The sequence below is a fragment of the Drosophila kikkawai genome, chromosome 2R, assembly GCF_030179895.1.
Source record: "Drosophila kikkawai strain 14028-0561.14 chromosome 2R, DkikHiC1v2, whole genome shotgun sequence".
In the NCBI taxonomy this organism is placed as follows: Eukaryota; Metazoa; Arthropoda; class Insecta; order Diptera; family Drosophilidae; genus Drosophila; species Drosophila kikkawai.
Window position 1 is genome coordinate 18481164 of NC_091729.1, and position 19926 is coordinate 18501089.

A 19926-nucleotide genomic window follows, 5' to 3' on the forward strand; every position below is an offset into this window, starting at 1 on the left:
TGGTATATACATAGAGAGTACATACTTCTTTCCTTCTGAAAGTCTTTCAGTTCAAAAAACAAGGATAAAGAAACAAAAACAAGAAAGAACAGAAAAGAAATTCCATATACAAAACATGTGCATATCATTAGTGGAAGATAAGTAACAACTTCTTAATGAGGAACTCAATTGTTCGCAGTAAATAAATAGAAAGGTAACCATTAATCATAAAATCACGCCCAATTATACTTTTCTTTAATCCGTCATGCAATCAAATGCAAGTGCTGTTTTGCCTTTAAATTAATCTCTTTGTGGAGAGTCTATACGAGGGGTTAATAGTAACGCATAAAAGCCTGTTCAACAGTTCAGTCAATAAACTTTTGCAGTGGCATAGCATAGTTATGTCGGTTAATAAGTAGGAGATCTCTTGGGGGTTTCAGCTGTCTATATACATATAAAATATTTATTCTTTATCTGCCTCTCTCTCTCAATGTATCTCGCGATTAATAAATCCTTTGGTAACACAGTGCAGAGTTTTATTATTTAAACAAATGTGATACTGGTGAGCGGGTGATGGACCAAAGAAACGTTAACGACATTGACATTGAGTATTTAATTAAACACAAGAAATCGCACACAAAACTATAGTGCAAATATGTTAGCTCTTTAAAGAGTCAACCAACTACAGTGTGTTTTAGTATTGAAAACATCATATAACCATGGCACTATCAAAGCTTTTATTGCTTTGTATTTAGCATATTTTTAACCGAATTTATAATTATTTAATACTCTACTATATTTCGCCCTATTTACTTCTATATTCTGGGTTATTCTTCTCGGTCTGTTCAGGTGTCTGTATCATCCGTGCCACATCTTCCTCTTCGCTATCCCTCCGCCTCACAACTAAGCTTAAAGAAATATCTATCTGAGAGTCTCTGTTTGAAGAATTTTCCGAATTTAAAAACTCTGCATATCCAACGGGTCTTTAAGACTAATTAATTTATTCTTTTTCAAATTTAATTATGTGCATCGATGGGCATGGCTTTGTAATGCGCTTGGTAGCGATAACTTTGAGCTGCTGGCTTGAGTGATTTTTTTACGGACATTCTGCAGACAACTTGGTACAAAACATAACAGATGAGCATACAATACATACGTGTATGTATGTGCGGCAGATATGCAGTAAAATGAAACAAAAACTATGAAACATAAAATGTGATAAACGAGAAAAATCAAACAATAACGAAAAACAAATTAAAAGAAACGGAAAATAAATTAAATTAAATTAAAAAAAAAAAGAAAAACAAAATGATTTAAAATAGAAATAAATAAACACAAAAATAACGAATCGAATTGCAGTTTGCATTTGCTTTTCTTGTAATATTCCATTAACTGAAGAAATGAATTTGGCACTTTGTGATATTTGACTGGGACTACTTACCGTTTGCTAAAACGTGAGGAGAGTTTGGAGAAGAAGCTCATGCGACCCGGATGGGAGGAGTCGCCGGAGGCACCGCTTGTGCCCGAGTATTCCAACGCTGTGTTGTTTCGTCCTCTGGTTTGACCTAAGAAGGGTAATAATATTATTGTTAGAATCGCATTGCCTATGTAGCAGCACGTGATGACGTGTACACAAACACACAATCTACAAACTGACTGGGTTTTCTTTTTCTGTATCATTAAAAACTAGAGTACATTTATATTCAAATACTATAAGAGTTTGTAAATAGTACGCCATTGCTTGGCGCAAAGTGCAATGTGATATCTACCACGTCTATATGCCTGCTGTTTGCAATATATTAAGTATATTTTTAATACGATAAAATGCCTAAAAAAGTAATCAGTGGTTTCAAAGAAACGTATAAAACTGATAAAAAGAGACATAAAGTCTGTAGATATATCGTAAGAAATTTTAGTACAATGGGATGATAAACAGGGAGTTTATAAGACTATAAACAGGGAGTTTATAAGACTATATAGCTTACAATCCCATATCTCTATCCTTTTTACACTCACCTCAACTGTTTATTTATTATCAAACCTTATTTTTAACCTGGGATATTCCAAATTTTATTTTTTTTACCTTTTCTTATTTTTAAAGACGATCTAAGTAAGTGTATCGTTGAGCTTTGGAAAGTTGATTGTGGGTATTTGAATGGATATTTTATTTTTTGATCGATTATCACAAAAATAGGCAACTTTAAAACCCACTCCCTTATAATTTCTAAATCTTTATCATCATTTCTACATTTTCCATAAAACCACTGAATTCTAACAAATTTCAGAATTAACCTAATAAATTTAAAATGAAATACACAGACTTACGGCACATAAACGTAGTGATACTCTATAAATAGCCACATACTCTACAGATTAGGGGTACCTCCTACTGATAATCACATTGCACTTTGTCCAATGGACACACGCTATGATTTTGCGCTTTAACGTTCTGTTGTTTCCATATTATTCATTATTTTTTTTTTTTTTTTTTGTAGAATCGCGATAGCTGAATGTGGACAAACAAAATGTGTCAGTTTTGTATCGGTTGAGCAATTTTGGTCGCTATGAATAGTTTTCCATCCGTATTTCCAAAACATACATTGATATATTTACAGGCAGAACATTCGGTATCGGATCGAAGTACACCGAGTACTACGTGACCACTGAGACAAACGTGCATGGAGTGGGTGCAGCATTAGATCGCGGAAATCATAAGCGATGCGATGTACAACAACAGAAAGTAACATTCAGCTAAATGGATCGATCGAGTTGATTGAACGGATTAAGAAACTAATCTCGCTTGAGAAACTTAAAAATCATAATTGAGGCGCGATTGGGGTATGCAATATGGATGGCGGGAGAAGGGTGCAGTGCGTTGGGACATAATTGTTGGGATTATCGGATGCAGCATGAGGCGGGAGATTGTTTTCAAGTTATTGAAAATAAAATAAAGAAGAAACACACTCGATAACGCGGTAACATCTAACATTTATGGAATGGCTTTAGCCTAGTTTTTGGGATGGTTTTGTGGGGTTTTTAGTTTTTGGGGACGAGTGGGCGGGCGGGTGGTGTGGTTGGTGTGGATAAAATTAAATTATTATTATTAAAACTAATAAAAATAAGTGAACAGAAAACTCACCAGAGTGAAAGGTTGAACGTGATGGAACATTCCTTGGAAAGTGTCTGCTTGATTTAACAGCCGATGCCATTCTAAGTCGATCGAACAGACTATATATGTACAAGAACAATACATATACACACATACGTATGGAATGGAAATCAAATCAGTATCGAATCAGTTCGTCGGAGATAGAGAGAGAGTACATTCAAATCCAATGAATCGCATTTCGGGAAACGAATATGTTTTTATCAGTATATAAGTTTGTTGTTTGATTTGTTTGTTTTCCATTAAATATTTGTTTGATTTTGTTGTTTGTTTTAGTTTTTGTTTGGTAATCAATGTGTAATCGTTCGAACGTTCGTCACATGTTATAATGGTGATGATGGTGTTGTAATGTTGAGGTAAATAGCATGAGTAATGACAGTTGTGTTGGGTCATCATCATCAAATCGAATCGGTTCGAATCGAATTGAATCGAATTTGTTGGTTTTCGGGTTTCGGAGATTCAATATGTGCGTTACCCGTATGTTGCGTCATTTGCCAATTGGTGGATATTTGGATAATTGTGTGTTCATATTTCGTAATTCAATTCAAGATCGGTTTTGGGTTGATTTTTGGGTTTTATATGCAGAATGGCGGCAGGCGGGTGTGTAGATGGTCAGAGCAGCGCGAATCAAGCATTTTGTTCGATTGATGTGACAAATTGATGACGGTAACCAAGGGTTTATGGTTTTGTTTGTATATATTGTTTTATCGATCACGTCGCAGACATAAACAAAATGAAAAGAAAAAAATAAAAATAGATCATGTAAATTTTCTTAAAAAGACAAGCACTTAAAAATACGTTTTCTTATAAATAAAATCGGATACGGCCAACTTCAACTCTTTGGTTTTTTGGCATTTATGAACATGAGAACATAGCAAGAATGTAGAGAGTTCGATTATATATAGTTTATATTGGAAAGCTCGGCATAAGATAGAAGGTTCGATCCATCGGTCTACATTAAAGCGTTCTATGTGATGATGGTTCATGCGTTCAAGCTAGCCACTCGAGATTCCACATATTACAAGACTATGGTACTTCAAATGGAGCAAATTCGTTGTATCTATAATTATATTTAGGTCGCGTCTAGGGCACATATCCTGGGATATTACGCTACGATACCCGGTGATCGTGGAAAAGAATAGGAGTTATTAATTTGAAAGTGTTATACTTGTTAGTCGTACATTGGAGAGCAAATGGTAATCATGTTCAGAGAAAGAGAGAGGTACAAAAAGTTACAGCAGCGGCACAGAAACAAACTATATCGAATAGAATTTGTAAAATTAGGTAGGCATTTAACACATTAGTGAAAGTAAACGAAGTAAACACACACAATTATTATGGAGAAAATTCAATTTTACTGGCGATGGAGTCAATATAGTTTTACTGACAGAGACAGACATGCATGCATGGGGAAACAAACAAAATGATGAGAGTTCTTATTATATTTAAGAAACTTGTATCGCTTAGTTGCGTGACTGTTTGGACTCTTCCCAATATGAGAATACGAAATAAAAAACTATTCACTGTACGTTGGATGTAGATCCGGTACTCGAAACTAACTCGAGCATATGTATGGCAATATCTTGGCATCGCCGCCAATTGAATTTCATTCAAATGAATTACAAAATATATGCAAAAATAGGCGAACCAAATTAGGAAAATTAAACCCAAACCGTACGCTATTTGTAGTAGTAGTAGTAGCACATACTTAAGCAAGATACATATCTGTGTATGGAAAGGGTCGTGTTCGTCGCTTTGGGTGTTCAGACCCAAAAAAACAAGGTCAAAATACGATTGAGCAATAAATAAAAGCAAGCCATCAAGTTAATGGAAATCAAATGGGAATCTAGTGTTTACACTCTAGCAATAGTTGCAAGCGTTGCCATTGCAATTATTGTTTGTTGTTATTGGACACGCCCACGACCCTTGGTGTAATGAGGCACAACAAAATATCTCTTAACGTAATATATTGCATTTTCACTCACCAAATTTGTTCGATTCGTTTGAATCCAAATTGAATTTGTTTCAAACCACATTCATTTGATTGTTTTTGCATTTGGCATTTTCAAATCGGATTGTTGCGTGGTTTGTCGATTCAATATTGTTTGCAATAATTGTTGCATATTGTTGGATTATTGTTCAGGTTTTCAATTTGCATACGATCGAAAGGGTAGTAATAGTAGAGTAGTACAATAATTGAGCGAGCGTCGATAGGAAGACGAAGGAGGTTGGTTGTTGCAGATTCAGATTTCGTAGGTGGTTGGTGGTGGTGGTGTTATTTGTAGTTGCGGATATATAGAACGCCACAAAGAATATGGATGTACATATGTGGTAGTGTAGTAGTAGTTATCAAAATTAGACATTTTTTTTGTGTTTTTTTTTTGTTTGTAAACAGACAATGTTCAAATATTTGTAAAAAACATGAAAAGATAAGAAATTTACATTATTCAATTGATCAAATTGTTGTTAGGTCGTTAAGAATACATCTTGGATAAATATATAGATAAATATACAACAAAAATTAAATACGAATAGAACGAAACTAGGAAAAGGCCAACAACGCACTGTTAAACTAATAGTAGAGTATAGAACAATAATCAAATTCAAACGAGATATACCTAAAGTTCTTATAAATACTGAGTTAAATATATATAAATAAGATTGTATATATATAGAGTGTATAACCAGAGCTTGTAAAAGTAATGTTGCCGTTTATAAATGGTACAAACATTTTAGTGAAATAAGTACCTTACGAACTCTGGCTATAATCAAGGCTGGACTCTATAAGAATTGAGACTTAATATTATATACCTAACCAATGCTGATCATTCTAGCCTAAAAAGGTCTAACGTAGCTCGCATTTGTAGTTATCCAAACTGTCAATATCACGCACAGCAAGAAAAATTCTACATTGTTTAAAACATTTCATTTTTCAGCAAGTTTTTAAATTATTTTAAATCATAAAGTAATTGGTAGTACCTTCTTTTAAAGCTTAACCTATGAAATAGCAATATATTATGAGGCTACAAAAGTTTTTGTTGAAAGTAAAAATGTTTTGAATAACACCAAATAGCTAAAATTCTCTACATCTGAATTTCTAGGCATTTGAATTATCAAAAGGAATAAAATCGAAGGTCTGATGAATAGTAATTACTTATGTTATGTTGTATGATGCTGTTGAGACTTATGGTTATTTGAATTAATGGTTTATGGAGATGATTTGTTGAAATGATTGCCGCCGAAATGCACAATAATTCGCCCAAAAACAAATAAAATGCCAGCCAATTGTTTAAAAATTATAAAATACAAGAAACTGAAACAAAAGCAGTGGAACTTGAAAAAACAATCTAGTAATTAAAAAAAAAAATAACAAAATTTTGTTTTGTTTAGTTGTTTTGCGTTTTTTTGGTTAAATTACTCAAGTGTATACCTCGTTCCGAGCGGGTCATTCGAGACCGAGACGCATCCGTCCGCAGAGGGGCGAGGACTCGATACAGACGCGCTTTTGGTATGACCCTTCCCAGCGGGAGCTGCCGATCCACTGCTGGAAATGTGCATGTTTCAAGTTTTGGGCCGAAAAATTGGTAGAATCGTATTCGTAAATATGGCATTGTTTTTGGTTTTAAGATTTTAAGAGTTTTAGAACCCAAATGAAATTGAAATGTATAAATAAAATGAATTAATTTTTCGAATGTGCCAAACAGCACACGGCAACCAAAAAGTGAATTGAACTGTGCGTGACTAACTATGTATATATATACAATATAATGTCGTTTTTTACCCCCTTCAGACGATCTCCTCTCTACATCTCTGTATTGATGGGAGTAGTGCTGCGTCGACTAGATGCTTTCTAACCTCAGGATCAGATCAGGAACAGATCCAATTCAAGTGCAAACCAAAGGCAAAGAAAAACGATAAGGTGACAGGCTTGCGTCTCAGCTACCAACTGACTGAACAACTAAATAAGCCTCTGCCAAAACGGGTAATGTGATGCAAACAATAACCGGGGATTTTGTATAACTATAACTACATTATAGGGGTAACGGGTATATGCTTTATAACCAGCTCAACTCTCACGTACTTTGTCTCTGCAGGAATAACATTGGTTTTCTCCGTCGACGAAGTCTTTTCATACAGCGTGGTGGAGCGGCGTGGAATGATGCCACTGGTGCCGCTAACTGTGCGATTGCCGTTCGTCGGGTCGTACTTCGTTGCCGTTCGCGGCTTGGCGGGACTGTTCAATGCTGTAAGGAAATCAAAAATATGTTCAAAATATGCCGCATTCGATAATCTTTTTATGCCCTTACTTGTGTCTGCCGTGGTGAGCATCTTTTGGGTGGCCGAAGCGGGTCTCTGATTTTGTGCGGCAAGTCGCGCTGTGTTCTCTTTAATCGTAGCCGAATCGATTGTATTCTGACGCTTAAAGTTGCTGCCACTATCCAAAGGGGGAATAGAAATTAATAACTTTTGTTTTCTCATGCTAGTAAGCAGGTGCTTCTCTTACACTGACGCTCGATCCGCTGCTGATCCTGCAGCATTGTAATTATTGCTTGGATTTACAGAACCGACGCCTCCGCCAGCTGCCGCCGCCGCAGCCACAGTTGCTGTAGCGTTTGTAGGTCCAACGCCTGTAAATAAATATTAAATCATTAGAATACATGATGACAGTGACAATGACATTAAGCAACTGTAAAAGCTCTCCTTTGCATTATTTTATCCAAACATATAGACTTTCTTCCTTGACAGACAACTTTCATATAGAAACGAGCAGGTTAAGAGTACGTGATCACAGATTACAACGATTTTTGAAAGAGAATTTTACGATTTGAGCTGTCAGTAGGTCCATAAAAAACGAGTGAGTAATGTCTTTACAGCGTTATGTCCTAAACATTCACTTGGTTAGTTTCTTGTCAAAATATTAATTAAATTTGAAAATATTGAAATATGAAAGTCAGACTAAGAGAGCTTCTACGGCACAAAAAATAAATTATAGATCGTTAGCCCCAAAAAATGGGACTTACGCAATGTTTCCGCACCGGACGAGGCTCGGCGACTAGGCTTCGTGCTGGACGCCGATATGCTCCGGTGGACACCCCGATGCGTGGGACTCTGCACACTCGCACTGCCAGCGTTGGCGCCTGCATCGTTGCCCGAGATGTTGCGCAGTGATAGCGACGAGCCAGACCGCGATCCATCACTTTCCGGCTGCAGTTTGAGGAGAAAAACTCTTCTTTAGCACACGACCTGAATTGTACTCTCGTTGTACTTACGTCCGTGCTCTTACGTCCCAGCAGCAAATACGTGGCGAACACGTCGTCGTAGCGCACCTGCGAGAGCGAAGCCTCGATATCCTGCCGATTGTAGCCCATCGCGACTAGAGCTTCTGAGCATCGCGATGCGGAAATTACAAAACAGATTGGGTGTGAGTTGTTGTAGGTGGATTTCAGGACAAACTCCGAAACAATTTTAGTACATTTAGATAGCGCATGCAAATTCATTACAGATACATTATATTATGTTTTTGGCTAATAACAGATCGCCGATAATTGGAGTAGCCGGAATTGTGTGTATTTTCTTGGCCTTCAACAACTGAACAATTGGGTTAAAAAACTAGAAATTATGTATTATTTTAAATATGGCCATGCAGCTAACGAAATGAAAACTATACACCGCCGTGGCAGGACCCAAACCGGATGCAATTTTCAGCCTATTTTTGAGCGAGACCGCGTTTGTCGACGTAAATTGAATTGAAGTAAAGTAGCATTTTCGCAGAGAACACAATTTATTTCTCTTTTTCACAGCGTGTGCAGATACAGATGGTAATTCACAGTGGCAACAACGACTAACACAATACAAAAACCAAAGTACACAAAAGAAAAGAAAAGAAAAATAAATTTCAATTTTCCCTTTGGCTGGCTGTACAAGATTTAACGTGGTTTATTCAATATTTCATCCGATCTCTTGAACCGGCGGTTGGCTATCTGACGACGACGTCTCTTCCAGGACATTCTGTTTGATTGTTTTGCGGACAGAAAGTGAGAAAGAGAACAGAGAGTAGTTTTGGGTTAATGCGGAATGCTCTCTGCGCAGCGAAAGTTTCGAGTGTTTCACTACATTCACGGGATGATTGCATACATTTTTGGGTGGCATTGGCCGTGACGATGGCCGCGGCACCTTCCGCTCGTCGATCAGAAAATTCACCATCAACATCAAGTTGTATGCACTACGCCGTATCGAGAGCGAATTCTTGACACCGGTTTGTGACCCCGCAGCTATGTGTGAGAATTTACAAAACGAAAAACCATGATGGCATATACATATATTTAAAAGGATAAAAAAAACACGGGAGAGTCCCGGGCAAAGAACAACAGCAATTGACTACAAAATCAAAACAATAGCATTTCGATATAGAATAAAGAGTTTGACACAAAAATATTAGTAAGATTACATAGCAAATACAAGAGGTAAGAGAACAGAGGAAGCAATTGGCAGGCAGAACACTCCATTCCACACACAATTCTGTTAATAATATTAGTAATGAATTTCGTATACAGTACCCGTCTTACCTATCCGCTTGGGATCGGCTAAATCGGCCTTGGGCTCAATGTAGGGCTTGAGTTCGTCCTCCTCAAACCCCATGTTCATCCACTTGTCGCCCATGATTGTTTCCAGACTAGCACGCTTTGCGGGATTCAGTACTAAGAATTTTCGGAGCAAGTTTTCGCAGTCAGTTGACATATAGAAGGGAATTCTGCAAGAATATATATGCAACTTTAGGTTAGAATTCACCGGAGGATCACAGCCCACTCACCTATATTTGCCTCTGAGCACACGCTCGCGCAGCTCCCTCAATGTGGAGCCGTCAAAGGGGAGGGAACCGCTCACTAACGTATACAGGATGACACCCAGCGACCAAACATCAACCTCGGGACCATCGTACTTCTTTCCCTGAAACAATTCTGGGGCCGCGTACGGTGGACTGCCACAGAACGTGTCCAGCTTGGAGCCGGGCGTGAATTCGTTTGAAAAGCCAAAGTCTGCGATTTTAATGTTTAGTTCGCTGTCCAGCAAAAGGTTTTCAGCTTTTAAGTCCCTGTTTGGAGAAGATATTAATATATTATATCAAATTTAAATGATCGTATTAAGACGTATTCCAAATGCGTACCTGTGTATTATTCTCTTTTGATGACAGTATTGCACAGCTGAGACAATTTGTCGAAACTTAACGCGTGCCTCCTTCTCCTTCATGCGTCCGTGTAGAACCAGATAGTCGAAAACTTCGCCACCAGACGCATACTCCATGATCAGATAAAGCGTCTTCTCCGTTTCTATTACTTGGAACAATTTAACTATGTTGGGGTGATCCAGCATCTTCATTATCCTAACCTGTGATCGGTGGGTAATGGGGTTAGTCCCACTGGTCTATAAATATTAATTGATAAAAACTAACCTCCCTGAAGAGTTTCTGAAGTGACCCAGGATTGAGTTGGGTCTTGTCAATTATCTTGATGGCCACCTCCTTGCCGGTGGGCAGGTGCTTAGCCAGTTTCACCTTGGCAAAGTTGCCCTTGCCAATCGTCTTGATGAGTTTGTATTTGCCAATGTGTTCCTCCGTAGCACGCCATCGCATAGGAGCACTACTCCGCATCTGCATGTTGGGCGAACCCTGTAATAATAAGGCAAGTAAACCATAAGTAAATGTATTTTTTCAAGTGTAACAATAACTATTTTTCCCCATTAAAGGTCTTAATTGAAGAATAAAGTGTTTCTAGAAGAAGGGGATAAAAATCTTGTTCACTTTAAATTTGTACGTTTTTACTTAGGGTTATTGTTGTGACTTTTTACTACTTTTAAATTATTAAAATTTTAAGAATAACAATTTATACTCCTAGAAATTGTACAGGAATTCCTGTAAACCGTCGTATAATTAGTTTATTTTATTTTTAATTGAAATACCTCCCTAGATGCTTCATTTTTACCTGTGCAACATGGTTGCTGTATACATTGCTGCGGTTCGTCACCGCACTGGGAGCGTGGCTACTACGATGGTGTCCCACCGGCGGCGGGGCAGCAGCCCCAGACCCAGACCCAGATCCCGAACCATGCGTCTCAGTGGATCTGTGATCCGCGCTAGCTCTGGCTGAGCTACTGGCAGAGCTGCTGGTCGTAACATGCTCTGTCCGGCTGGAGTTATACGGCGGAATGGGCGCCACAATTGGTCGCTCTGAACGGCGCTTAGAGCTGGCCGCGCCCGATGCGCCTGATCCTCCTCCTCCTGAGGAAGCCTGTCGGTGGGAGGACTTTTGTGCCAGCAAAGCTTCAAATTGCCGCAGATTCTCCTCTCGTCGTTTGGCCGCCGAAATGGTTGTGGCTGTCACTTTGGATGGAGCCACACCGTCCACCACACTGTTACTACTGCCTCCGCGACTAGCTGACCCGGAGACAGCTGAGGAGTTGGATGTGGTGAAGGAACTTCGGGCCGCCGGAGTGGGCGCGGTGCCTGCTGGCCGCCACACCGCCGGCTGCTTCTCGTCCTGGATGTGCTGTTTTTGCTTGAGAGTGGCTCGCATGGCCAGCACGGTATCATTGTTTTTGGTATCGGAGGCTGTGCGTGCCAGCTTAGCCTTTACAGCGTTCGCGCCGCTGGATGCTGCCGCCGAGTTCTTGGAGTAGGCACCAATTGAACTGCGACCGTCGCTGCCGCGCTGGAATTCCGAGAGCATCAGCTCATTGCTTTCGTCCAGTTCGCCGGCTCTGCGGCCGCCCAAATACTGGAAATCATTCTCCGAGGACATGTCACTGATGCCCGGCCGTAGCAGGTTCTCTGTTTCGCCATAACGCTTGCTCTGCTTGCGCTTTATTTCCATCTTCATTACGTCCATCGAGGATTGGGAGTTTTGCTGCTGCTGTTGATGCTGCTTAAAGCTCTCCTCCACGTTGTGGATGTGCTTCTCGATGGAGCCGAGGGCAAAGGATACCCCGGCATCGTCCTCGGTGGACAGCAGGTTGCGCGGCGCCGGAAGCTTCTGTTGGCGTTCCGGGGCCCTGGGCTGCGGATGGGGCTGAAGCGTGGGGAGGGCGGACACTGCTATTCGGGGCAGCGGAGCAGCCTTCACTTCTCGTCGGCGTAGCTCCACAACGCTTTCATCATCGGCGATTGCGAGGGATCCGAGATCCTTGGTGGCAAGATATGTTTGCTCCACTTCCGTTGCTGGCAAGTTGTCACTGCTGCTTATATTGTTATTATTATTATTAGTTTGGTTGCTGGCGGAACTGGAGGGGGTTGCAACGCTGAGCTTGGGCGGCGCCGGTGCCGCCCCCTTGCGGGCGGCATACAGGCGGACACTCTTCCTGGTGGCATCGCCGCGATTCAAGTCCGGTGTCGTGGTGCTGCCGGTGGCCTCCATTGCGCTCCTCTCCGTTTAACTTTCGGCTTTGGTTTCTCTCTCTTTAAGCTGCTGCTCCTTTTCTGTTTTCTTTCTCTTTTGTCGTGGCACTATCTTCTTCGCGCGCGTGTTTGTATTAGTGCACCAGTACTTGTTGCTCGGAGAGATCGCAACTTTTTCTTTTTCTTTTTGCTTTCTGTTTATTGTTCTTACACTGGAAGTTTAGTTTTTGGAAAATTATTGAATGGACTTTGTGTGCGAGCGTGTGTGGCGGCTTAAGATTTTGCTTTGCTAACGACCCGGGTTTGTTCTTTTTTTTAGTTTTCGGAAGTACAACGCAATGCAACACACCTACACCTACACTCACACAGCTGCGTGTGTGTTTACATTTGGCTTTCTAAATTCTCAACGGAGCTTTTGTTTGTTTTTTTTTTTTTATTATATATTTTTTTGTCTCCTAGTCGCAGTTGTTGCGCATTAAAACCTCGAAAATGAATTAAACACACAGCCAGCACAGGCAGCACCAACTTCCATTTATATAAATGTATGCATGTATGTATGTTGACTGTGCCAGTGTGTGCGTTATATTTACGACAACAGGCGGACAAGAGCTAATCTGTCTCCCCGGTGACACTGAAATAAACACACAGCAACGTGCGGGAGCGAGAGGGAGAGCTATACCTACACACTCCCCAAAACGGGCAGAGAGGTGTGGAGGAGGACAAGGAGACGGGAGAGAGCCAGAGAGTCGGGCACCTACACGCACACACCTGTGCGAGGTGAGCGAGTTAGTGTGTGTGCGTAAGTGTGTTTGTTTTCTCTCGCTCTCTGCTGCTGCTGCTGTTGCACAAGCCCAGCTGAGATGCTCTCGCTTGCTCACTCTCTCGCTCCCCCTCGCACTCGTGTGTCACGCTTTTCTTGCTTTCCCCCCCTTCCTCCTACCCATAACACTGCCAAGCTCTTTTTTTCGTTTTTATGATTCATTTGCCTTTTCGCTATTTTCCTTTGTTGCTTTAATTACTGTCTAAATAGTTACACTGTGGCGGAGATCTACACAAGTATCTGGAAATATGTACGTTCGTTAGTTTTTAACGCTTTTTTTTAGTTTTTTCTTCGTCGCTGGTTCAGTGAGCAAAGCGAAAAGCTCCAATGCACACGCACACACACAACCACAGCTGGTTTCTCACACACAAACACAGCTCACACGAAAGCAAATGAACTACTTTTAGACAATTGAGCCGACTTTTTCACTGCTGAAAACAGTTAGGTTATATATATTTTGTGCTTCAGTGTATGGGTTTTGCTTTTTCACTTTGACTTTGACAATAAAAAAAATCACATTTCGCGCAAATCCCGATTATTAAAGGTTCGTTTCGTCAGTCGCTCGCTCGGTTGGTTGGTAGGAGTTCTTTAGCCGCGCTTATCTTATCGGAGGCACGCGGCTTTCGCAACTTTTCGCACTCGCTGTATCGAATTATAGCCTGCTCCTTTGCTCTGTAACTCTGACGTAAACCACCACTATACTGACTTCTGCGAAGGGAAACAACAACACACACGGAAAACACACAGAAGACACAAAATATACGGCAAGCAACAGCTCAGCAGCCAAAGAGCCACTTGGCCACACCAGAGCAGCACTAGCACCAGCAGCGGCGTCAGCAGCAGAAGCAGAAGCAACTCAGCAACTCAGCAACTGGAACTGGAGTGCCGGAGAGCGAGAGCGGGCGAGTACTCCAAGGCACGGAATCAGTGACGTTGGCGTCGACTGCGACTGCGGCAGCGGCGGTAGCTGAGCCGTCGGCCTTAATACACACATAGCCCCACACGATCAGTGGGCAGATCTCTCTCTCCACCAGTATGGAGAACCACTACCAAGTCAAGTATCTGTGCATCTATTCTCCCACAAAAGAGCAGCCCCATTTGGAGCGCTGATTTACGAACGCGGAGGTGTGCCTGTATGTGTGAGTTCCACTGATATCACCTGAGCGTAACGCTGGGAAGGAACTGTGTTAACTGTGTTTGCTGCCACAGATTAGCAGAGTGCGCATGTGCGCAATACACGGGTTCCCTGGGTTACGCAAAGCGCTTCTTCCTCTTTGTATCTCTATAATATAGCGATCGGACTCATCGGCTGTTATCTCTTAAAATCAGAAAAGGAAAAACACGTTCTATTAGATTATTGGAAACATCTTCCTTTTAAGCGCAATAAGACCAGGTACATCAGGGCAATGTACTATCAAGAAGGAGTTTTTCAAAATAACAAATGTTGTCCAGAATATTGTAAATTCTGAAAGGAAAACACTCTTATGTGCAGTGAATCCAATATAGATTTCGAACTTAACAAGTCAGGCTACAGAAATCGCCAATTTAGTTCGAGTTATAGCGATCAAGACACTTGGGTTATCTCTTAAACTTAGGAAAGGAAATACACATAGACAAAGAAATACCTGAACAAGCAAAACTTTAGTTATCTACCAAGAAAAATTTCCTAAAAATATCCCTCTAAGCACACATACAAAAAATATAAGCTTTAATCACAAATAAGGTTTACTTTCGTTTACGTAAGTCTATTTGGTATAGAAGGGGTCTTTAAATATCTTTAAAAGCACAACATTTCACAAAGGTTCTCTTTAAAAAAATAAATGCCCAATGTCGTTCCCAAGTGTACAAACAAATTATATTTTTCTGCTGAATTTAATTGTCAATGATTGATGATAATAGGAAAGCTTAGTATTTGCATTCTACCAAAACCCAAAAAGATACTACTACTTTTGACATCGCTAATCGTAAGAACAACAATTGGACGGCAACGAAAGTTTGAAAGAATTTGCATTCACTTCCTAATAGATGTGTCATCAGATGGAGAACAAGTTTTTCTATAAAAAACCCGTCTTTTATCTTGTTTATTTGCAATTAGTCCAGTAACTGAATTCTAGGTCCGGATGAAAAGAGAACTGGGCTATGTGTTTATGTGGAATATACGATGCGATATAATGGAATTCGTTAATAAAACAAATAGCTAAAATTGTGATGCAACAGGACCTAAGACACATTAACAAGTTGCATATGAGGAAACAAATAAAGTGGCAAACCGGGAAACTATTGTTGCTATAAAATAACAGAAAATGTCTAATATGCTTATTGGATCATTCTGTATTCAACCAGGCATGTCAAGTTGGGTTCAATTAGATAGGACGAGGTATCTAGCAGCCGAGCCGCTCGGACGTGTCCGTATTAATTGAGCTAATTGAATAACTTGCAGCTTAATCTATATTAAAACAAGACAACGAGATTTCAGTCAAGCCTTTCAAGTCCAAACAAAAACATTAGAGAGATACAGCTCCAAGTTTCGCTTGTACAGTGACAGTGAACGTGTCGTCCCCACTAAAGTGCGACCGTTTCTTTAACCGTACGGCAATTATTTACACCTAAATCTAATCCTTAAACCTAATAATATAACATTATTAGGTCCTGTAATGGAAGGTTAAGCTATAGGACTGAAAATTATTAGTTTCCGTATGGATTATGGAGAATCAATGTGTGGGGTAACAAAAATCTGAAATAGAACAAAATCCGTAATCAAAATAATAGAAATGTCAATAAACGAATCGTAAATCTTTTGATTGTGGAACACAAACCAAAACCGTAACAGATACAGACACTTTGTGGTATGCAAAACAACAACAAAACAGCGATTACGATTAGATTGAATGAAAAAGGTGGTGAGGTGAAAGAGATGGCAAACTTGACAACATTCAGAAAAAGGTGTGGGGACCGACAAGCTTTATGACTCTTAAGGGGAGCTAAATCACAACAAATATAGCCCTGAAGCTCAAACCACATAGTCAACAAGTTCAAGGGTTTTTCACTTTTCGTCAGCTTCAATAAAACCCTACTTTTCATTATATTTTTATATCTGTAGTATAAAGCCCCCTTTTATCCATATTCCACCCATGACCATAGATACGTACCCTTGAGGTTCGCGCCTTTTCACTGGATGATGTGGTCTCCTTGGCTTTGGGCCTCTCAGCTTTGCTGGTGGCCACAATAGGCAGGCCGCCATTTTCGATCATCGTCACCACGATCTTGTTGTTCCGACTGCTGACAGTACCACCACCGCCACCTGTAGCTGTGCCGTAGGATGAATTTCCTGCCGCAGATGCTGCATTCGTGGCCGCAAGGTTTTTCTGACGCATGGCGTTTGAAAGTCGCTGTTTCCGTTCCGCCCGTGCCTCTTCCTTCTCCTTCTGCAGCTTGGCAATAGTGGCAGGCGTGTGACTCTTAGAGCGCTTCAAAAATCTCATCAGCTGGCTCTTCACATTGGTGGCTGCACTCCCGTTCGCGTGACTAGCAGCATCGCCGATTTCCTCTGCTCTGGAAGACCTTCGCGATATCTGAGCCTTAGTGGGCACCTCCAGCCTACGGAACACTCCATCCGCCATGCGGACGAAACATCCCTCCGACATTTTGTGAAATGAATCGGATGGAAGCTTGTGGAAATCTCCGTTCGGACTGCGGTAATAGCAGTGATCCGTGCGATGATAACCATCACCCACAATGTAGAATTCGTTACGTCCCTCCTTGGCCGGAGCCCCCACAGAGGAGGAATCGGCGGCCAGGTCGTCAGTCTTGGCACTGCGATCTACCCGAAGCTGGAAGGCCATCAGCTGGGTGGTACTAGTGGTGCTACTTCCCGCCGCCTCCTCGGTGGTTGTGGGTAAGGCGCTTCCACTGGCCCCCTGACCAGGAGCAGCCGCCGGCTTCAGCTCGCTGATCGTAACCGGCCGCCGCTCCGGATTCTTGCGCATTATGCTGCCATTGCGCAGGAGAGAGTCTCGCAATAGGGAGAGCTCGTCCTTACGCAATGGCTGCACCAGCGTGGGGTAATGCTTCGACGACGACGACGTTGTCGACTTGCGAGTTGATGTTCGCCGATTGCCGAATTGTGTGGCTGCCAGTTGCGGCTCCTCCTTATTGTTGTTATTGTGGCCGCCACTGCTGCTTGAGTGCATCTGCCGGTGACTGGAGGTCTGGCCCATGGTGCGGCGGGTAAGGGTACTTTGGTCGGTGGCTGTTGGTGGTGGGTGGTTCCGACTGTCCTAACTCTCGTTCTTGGTGGATTTCGTTGGTGTGCTATCGGTGAATTATTGGCCCAGTTGCAACGAAACTGTGACACATATTCCCTCGGTCTTCGCGTTGGCAATTCTCACCGCGACTTACGTGAGTAAACATTGAGAGCCCTGAACGCGGCAGGTTGTGTGCATATAAAAGTATGAATAAATTTGGTCTGTCGGTGAGGCTTGCTTTAGTTGGTGTGTTTGTTTGATGGAACAATCACAATTCAGGCACAGCTTTGTTGCTTTTATTCCAAAAAGTCCATCTTGTTAAATTCTATTAGAACACAATGAGCGAACATTGAAGACTCAGTCGCAGTAAAAGTCACTGGCTCAGTCACAATCACAGTCACAAAAAATCAGTATTTATTTTTACACCATTTGGTTGGTTTATAATGCACAGAGAAATCAGATTTGGTGTATTTAACCATCTGTCAGGGTTGTTTATAGATTTTCACGGATGCATATTAACCAGTTAACACTTATATTTCTCAACATCCAGTTTGACTAGATTAAATTAATTAATAAGTCAAACCCCCTTAACTATTAACTCAGTACTCAATGTTCTTCTTTTCATACTATATAGAAATTTTCTGCTGGTATAACTCAAATATTGACAAACTTATTGTCCACATAGCCCATTATTTATACATATACTACATGTTCATAGTTTTTTATCTGATCAGATTTCGATTAATCTGCTTTTAACGAGATTTCTTTAAAAAGAATTTCAGTAGTTTAACTAGATAGGTTTGTTTGCAAAATTTTCTGAAGTCTTTTTTCTCTGTGCATACACAGTGGATTATCTTTTCCTTCTTCCTTCCCTTTTTATTCTTTTTTGTAGATCTCGAATATTTGCAAACTTGTTGCTTACATGACCAACAGTGGGGGTGGAAAGAGGGGGTGGGTTCGCGGCGAACGGACGTTCGGTGGGTGGTTTTAGATAGAAACAGACACTTGTCGCTCTCTTATCAGTTATCGCACTTTACACAGTTGTCTCTGTGTGGGTTTGTTGTGTATTTGCCAGTGTGGTTTTTGTGGACATAAGACACTCGCGATAAGTTCCACACGCGTTCCATCTTGACTGGCGACTGTTCATGTGTGTGCGAGTGGATCGCAAGCCTTGGCACGCCCGATGGCTGCAAAGGCGAAAACGCAGATACAGATAGTAGCTGACCAGCAAAAAAAAACAACATCAGCGTTAAAGAGACAACGCGATGAAGCCCCACACGTTGGGGCAAAAGCTATTTCTGTTATTCCTTCTCGCCCTCACCCTCCCTCTGCCTAAGTCGCTGACTCTGACTCTGCCTCTCTTCTAGTTACCTCGTTTACGTTGTTTAAGCGTTACTTACACGCACACCACCGCAGAAAGTCTGTTGCTTTTGCGTGCGTGTGAGTAGGAATTTATTCATTTTTCTTTCTTTTTTGCTTTTCATTCCGCTTTCGTTCTTTTTGCTTGCACTACTACTTGTTGTTGCTTTCGTACTGGTATTTTATAATTAAATTAACTTATCACCCGCAATTGGCTCATTTCTCAATGTATATTCTGCGAGATATAGTGCTGGCTTAAACGGATATATTTCACTGGAACAGCAACACACACACGCATATTGAGTACGTAAACCCATACACAAATACACACACATTTCATAAGCCAAGCTCACTCTGGAAATTTTATAAATTAAACACTATTTAACCGAATTTACTTCGAAAATAGAACCCGCCGCACACGTGCGTGTGTACTTTGTACATATTTAGTGACTGTAAATTGTGACTGTGACTGCTCCGCGGTTCCCGTGACCTTTCCCCGCGTCAATTTGGTTTATTTTAAGCTGCGTACTCATGCCCTTGATTTCATTCTGAGCTGCTCGCTGATCAGATCAGATTAACCAGTGTGTGACTTTCTTTATCGCGGATGTTGTAACTCGGGATCGGGACTAGGATTACGGCAGCGAACTGCGCGTTGGTGCTTTTATTACAATCTCTCCAACTTTTACACTATAATTTGCTTGTTTTTGTGTTATTTTGTATTGTTTTGACGTAACCTCCGTCGTCGTCCCTTGTGCTTGTGCGATAATAAGTGGTGGGCGAGGCGAATTAAAAATTGGAAAAGGGGAAAGGAAAGAAAAAAAAAACAAAACCCGATAACGATACAACTACAATATAGCTCTGTACGGCGACGATATCGGTGGAGAGCGACGGATAATGACAAGCGAAACCGAAACAGAAACAACGGCGCTGCGAACGCGACGGTGACCACACGAATGAAGTGGAACTTAAT

At 41.1% G+C, this 19926-nt stretch overlaps 1 protein-coding gene across 23 annotated transcripts in view; it reads right to left on the reverse strand.

Annotated features, from left to right (window-relative positions):
* The window catches only part of par-1, a 33380-nt gene that overhangs the window by 6533 nt on the left and 6921 nt on the right, over positions 1-19926 (reverse strand). For 3 of the 23 annotated variants that reach the window (XM_070283665.1, XM_070283664.1, XM_070283670.1), the window contains 12 exons: positions 11125-12745; positions 10596-10811; positions 10311-10531; positions 9957-10238; positions 9703-9896; positions 8416-8528; positions 8167-8350; positions 7650-7773; positions 7453-7580; positions 7227-7389; positions 6576-6689; positions 1421-1534 (listed from right to left, as the gene is read on the reverse strand). In XM_070283665.1, coding sequence (XP_070139766.1) covers positions 1421-1534; positions 6576-6689; positions 7227-7389; positions 7453-7580; positions 7650-7773; positions 8167-8350; positions 8416-8528; positions 9703-9896; positions 9957-10238; positions 10311-10531; positions 10596-10811; positions 11125-12552 — 3281 coding nt within the window. In that variant the 5' untranslated portion in view covers positions 12553-12745. Of the gene's footprint in view, positions 1-1420; positions 1545-3118; positions 3208-6575; positions 6690-7226; positions 7390-7452; positions 7581-7649; positions 7774-8166; positions 8351-8415; positions 8529-9702; positions 9897-9956; positions 10239-10310; positions 10532-10595; positions 10812-11124; positions 13535-14059; positions 14249-16502; positions 17923-19485; positions 19902-19926 lie in introns of those variants that run through there. The other 20 variants (XM_017169611.2, XM_070283671.1, XM_070283669.1 and 17 more) reach the window with 18 other exon arrangements.